This window comes from Vigna radiata, chromosome 4 (genome assembly GCF_000741045.1).
Source record: "Vigna radiata var. radiata cultivar VC1973A chromosome 4, Vradiata_ver6, whole genome shotgun sequence".
In the NCBI taxonomy this organism is placed as follows: domain Eukaryota; kingdom Viridiplantae; phylum Streptophyta; class Magnoliopsida; order Fabales; family Fabaceae; genus Vigna; species Vigna radiata.
This window is the reverse complement of record NC_028354.1, coordinates 7,109,507-7,114,710: the sequence shown is the minus strand read 5'-3', so window position 1 is coordinate 7,114,710 and position 5,204 is coordinate 7,109,507. Positions and strand designations below refer to the sequence as shown.

Genomic DNA, 5,204 nt, shown 5'->3' with positions numbered 1-5,204 from the left:
AATACGGGCGCCCGTTCGTGACACCCATGTCACGGGTCAATCATCCGACCCGAATTCCACATCGGCAACCACCAACTTGATAAACACGAAATTACCGTAACACCCTTCGTCGTTCGTTTCCATTTCAGATCTTCTCGAGCTTCTCGCCCTTCACCACCGGATTCGCCTTCGCGATCTGGTCCCTCCCCATCCCCTTGAAATCGAACTCGCACGCGTGCTGCTCCGGGTAACGGTGCGTCCCGCAAAGCATCATCCCGCACCGGCACTTGAACCCCGTCAACCCCACGCGCCGCCTGCACGTCATACAGCGGTTCTGCTGCGGCGCCTTAGCCTCTTCCGTCGCGCGTGGCACTTCCTCAACCACAGCAGAAGCCGGATCCGCCGTCTTCGAAGAAGACGGTTCAGAAACCGGCGCCGGAGGCGCCGGAAGAACGAGAGACTGATTCAGAACCATCTTCGCGTTGGAAGATTGCTGCTCATTGAGTTGCAAATCGCGGTAACACTTGGAGCACAGATTCTGCGTGGCAGGGCTGCCAAAGAAACCGCAATTGTTGACGCACAAGCGTGGTGCCTGGCATCGGTGTTCTTCCGCCATTTTTCTAGCAACCTGAAACACGATGAGAACCGATCCGTCAGAACCGTGAGATTTGATATCGGAACCCTGAAAAGAAACGCAGAAAGGGAAAAAAGAAAGCGATAGATTGTTACCGTTAAGGAGAAAGATTATTAGGTTAACGAATCTGCGGAAAACAGGAAAATGGAGGGAGAAATAAAAGGAGGAAAAGGAGAGGTTGGTGGTTATAAGAGAAAGAAAGGAAGGAATCTAGAATTTGAAGGAAAGTCCCAAAGAAAAGAACCTCCACGCGCACACGACACACCAACGATCTGAAGAAAATTCCAGATACGCTTCTCTCCTCCTTCTTCTTCTTCTTCTCTCTATTTTTTATTTTTTTTATCTGTCTGCTTTTTCTCGGTTTGGCCCTTGTATTGAATTCCTTAAAACTAGTTTCCGTTTGTACCAAACAGAGCGCAAAGAAACGCGTGCCTCTATCGTAACGCGTTAGCGAAACGGTCTTTTTAAGGAGTCTCCTTCTCTCCTCTCTCTCTCTCTCTCTCTAGGTTAGCCGTATGGGGTCATGATTCGGTATCTTCTCGAAGCCGTCTACGCCACGCTACTACTTTCCCTTATTGTTATTAATTCTCATAATGATGCCATTTACTCTTTATTTATCACACCCTTTTCTTAATTTTAAATCTTAAATTAAAACCATAAATTATTTTACAAAAATAATTGAATTTAAAATCTCTTGGAAGGGTTAAGAGCGCATTTTACTAATTTGTCCCTTCTTAGATTAAGCAAGAGGGCAATTTGAGGGTGAAACATACGGCGCCGCGGATAATGCACGAGGCCACCAGATTTTGAGCGTACGCGTTCTGAGCCGTTGATTTGTTCATTTTCTTGAAAAAATAAAAGAAAAGAAAAAGGTTTGACAATTAGGATGCATTGTATAGTGTGTATGATAGGAGTCGTGTGGAATTGACAAGTCGAATGTTGTTTGCCTCGGAAAATGGTTATTTACATATCATTATCGTCAACTGGCTGATGTGACCTCCCGTTTAATTAACCCACTTTGCATAAATAATTATCTTTTTGTTTCTACTTAACCATGTTTTGTTTTTTCTTAATGATTAATTAATCCCACCTTTTAATGGCGTCAATTCAATTTTCAAATGACATAAATAACATGAGAATTTCATAATTGTGCTACTTAGATCTCAAGTCTATAATAATAATGGTGTGATTTTAGTTCTTTTCTCTGTTACAAGTTTATATTTTTTTTTAATGGTTTCGTTGACGAAATAATTTTTTTTTTAAATATGAAGTGATATTCTATGAAATGACAAAATTATCTTTATTATTGAAAGTTAATTTTGATTCTTTTCTATTTTCTCACAAATCAAGATTATCTATATAAACGAATCGAACTCGCATTTTAATCCTCATTAATTACACCACAGAGTATAAACCTTTTGATGTAATAAGGTGCCAATTTCCCATATGTTAGCAAGATTTTGATAAGGTGATAATGTATTAACCGAACTTAACATGAAAACACTAAACGTCGTTAAACAAAATATATAATAATAGTTAATAATTTAGTGAAATACTATACTAGAATGTTCATTATTATTAAAATTGTACTGTATAACATTTTCGTCGATCATGGATCGAAGAGTCAATCATTAACCAGACATTTAAATAAATTACTATTAGTATTTATGAGATATATTATATTTTTTCTTTAGTTAGTTTATATTATATTTTGTTTACATTTTGGAATTAGTTCATATTTTTTTATTATAAATAGATGATTTTATGTGTATATTCAACCATAAGAGAGATTAATTTCATATATAGTTTTTCACTATATTCAATGTGGTATATATAGTCTAATGTATTTTTGAAGAAAAAAAAAATTTAATATCTATTTTGGTCCCTCTTTTCGGGGGTTTGCTCAAAGTGGTCCTCCCTTTTTTAAAAAGTTCACTAAAGTCCTACTTTTTGCAAAAACTGTACAAATTAGTCATTTTTGCTAACGGCGTTAATTCTGATAATGGCAAAAGTGTCAGCTGACAAATATTTGATGACTTGTACAAATAAAATTCGTTATAGTCCTCATATTGGTTTAAAAATGTTTATTATATAGGTCAAGGTAAGGAGGTATGTGTGTCAAACGTTGAACCAACTTTGATATTTAAGTACCTTATGTAGCTATCTTTCAAACGGTTTTGGACAAACGACAACAAAAAAAAACTTGGAATGGAAGGCAACATTTGGACAATTTTGAGTACTCTTTAAACATTAAAATTAACTTCGATCTCATACCTTGAAATAAATATCATCTCATCATTTCTTACAATTAGAAATCTTTTATTAAAAAAGTGTGTAAAATAGTTCAAAATTAAAATTCAAAATATAATTATTTATTTTATAACAATATGATAACAAAAAAATATTGTTGTCAAAAAAGCCACCTCGTCCAACCCGATCTGGCCCATCACGGGTTGGCCACTTAGTGAGCCAGCTCAACCCAGTTCCTTTATTAGTGAGCCGAAAAAATTCGAACTCGATCCGACCCACCATGAGTTGGTAGGTTTAACATGTTGGTTCACTCACTTACTTAATTACGAGTTTTTTTTTTAATCCAAAAAAAAAATTACAACTTTTTTGTAATTCAAATTTAAACAATTTCACTCTAAAATGATGTTAAACTTCAAAGACAATTCATAATAAAAAAAAATTAACATATAACTCAAATGTAGTCCAAAAGCAAACCCAAAAAGTAAATAAATAAGTTTATAACATTGATAATTTTTTTGTGTCATTTATCCATTTATAAGATTAGAGTCTTGAATGAATAAATTTATAATATTTTGATCTCTTGAAATATCTTTTTCTTCATTCTCATTTGCAATACAATAAAAAAATGTTAATTAATAATATAAAAACACAAAATAATAAATAATTAAATTAAACTAGGTGGGTTAGTGAGCCAACTCGACTCACCACGGATTCAATCCAAGTGAGTCGGGTTCAAAGTGAGTCGAGTTCTAAGTGAGTCAGGTTGAAAATTGACCCACGTAAAAAAAAATTCATTTTCGTGAAACCTAATCGGGCTCAAACCTGTGGTGGATCGGGTTGGTCCGCAGTTTCTAATCCATTTTGACAACACTAAAAAAAAATAAACCTAAAAACATTTTAATCTTTTTACTATATAGTTTTTCATTTTTTTTTGTTCAAAAATAAATAATTGTGATCTAAACAAAATACTTACAATCAAAATATTTCTTTTAAAAATCTAGAAAACTTTTGTCTTTGATGTGTATTGTTTTTTTAGTACCTGTACTACCATATGCTCGTGTGATAAATTACAATGATCTTAATTAAACATAAACATACGAAATAAAGTGTGGACTAACATAAAAATACATAACCCACAATTTATCACAAATTATCCACATTCACATTATCAAACAATATCTCAACACAAGGTCTCTGACTCGTATAGAGTGAAAGGTTCATGCAAAACCTAAACTAACTCATGTAAAACTATCAACTAACATAAAGTCATGATATATCTCAACCTACATAGGGTTCCCGGTTTTTTCTCACACATAGAAATTATTGTCATTCACTCATGCACAAATATTTACATAATTCACTCTAACTCACATAAATTGCAAAACCCACTACTACGTACATATAGACTTACGAGGTCCTTAGTACACACTTACACTGTGTTCACTTGAGGTTACTTTCCTGTAGCTGAGTGTTAGAGGGCGATGAATTACGCATAAATTTGTGTTCACTTGAAGGCAACAACGAGCGAGGAATTGAAGGTATTAGCGAGATTCAGCTATTATAGCATCACTCGCATAAATGCGAAGATTTGGAGGCATCAACAATGATTTCTCAAAAATGCCCTTTTCCATTTCAAATAATACCCATATGCCATAAACTATAAAATATAAGAAATAGAAGTCTGGTTGCACCGCATACTTACTTTCACTGTGCACTCACGAGCTCTACTGCATTCACGACCTACACTGTGACGATGAATAGTGAAGATTCCTGGATGTTGCTTCATTCAGCCATGGCATAGTGTAGATTCGTCCTTCACAGCCAGCGTTGCTCACAGAAAAGATTCTTTTCTGCACCATTGACAGTACAACTCACTGAGACATGGCCAAGCTTTTTGACCGAAGATGTATTAATATGGTGTGTGGTTGGTATCTGGTTGTTGTGTTCGTTCATCGAGAAGAAGAAGAACATTGTGTGTTGTGTGCATGCGTTGAGTGCGGAAGAGAAGAAGGAAGAGAGAGCTCGTTGGAATAGGTGTGAAGAAGAGAAAGGTGAGCTGAGTTGAGGTTGTGTATGGTATGTTTCTGTGATATTTGCAAGGGGTGGTAAACCAAGAAGCTGACGTTGGTGGATGATGAAGAAAGGTTACGCTAAAGAAGAAGAAGATGACGCTGTATCCGGTTACAGCTGAAGAACGCAGGTCTGCGTATTGGGTTAGTTGAAGTCGGCGCTGATGCAGTTAGACGTTTGCATGGTTGTGGACGTTGGCATGGTTGCAGGATTCGTCGTTAGGGCGCCAAAATTGACGACGGTGGAGTTGTAGCGGTGGACGAACTGAATC

General features: G+C 36.0%; 1 protein-coding gene across 1 annotated transcript; it reads right to left on the bottom strand.

The window, feature by feature from the left end:
* Positions 1-6: 6 nt before the first annotated feature.
* On the bottom strand, positions 7-1,100 carry LOC106758589 (zinc finger A20 and AN1 domain-containing stress-associated protein 3). The gene is made up of 2 exons (XM_014641513.2): positions 709-1,100; positions 7-607 (listed from the first exon to the last, which is right to left on the bottom strand). Exon 2 carries the CDS (start codon positions 593-595, stop codon positions 125-127), a length of 471 nt encoding a protein of 156 aa, XP_014496999.1. The 5' UTR covers positions 596-607; positions 709-1,100; the 3' UTR covers positions 7-124.
* Between the last annotated feature and the right edge of the window lie 4,104 nt (positions 1,101-5,204).

What these genes read in the sequence shown, in the direction of transcription:
- LOC106758589 (XM_014641513.2), bottom strand. Translation starts at nt 595, where the DNA reads ATGGCGGAAGAACACCGATGCCAGGCACCACGCTTGTGCGTCAACAAT.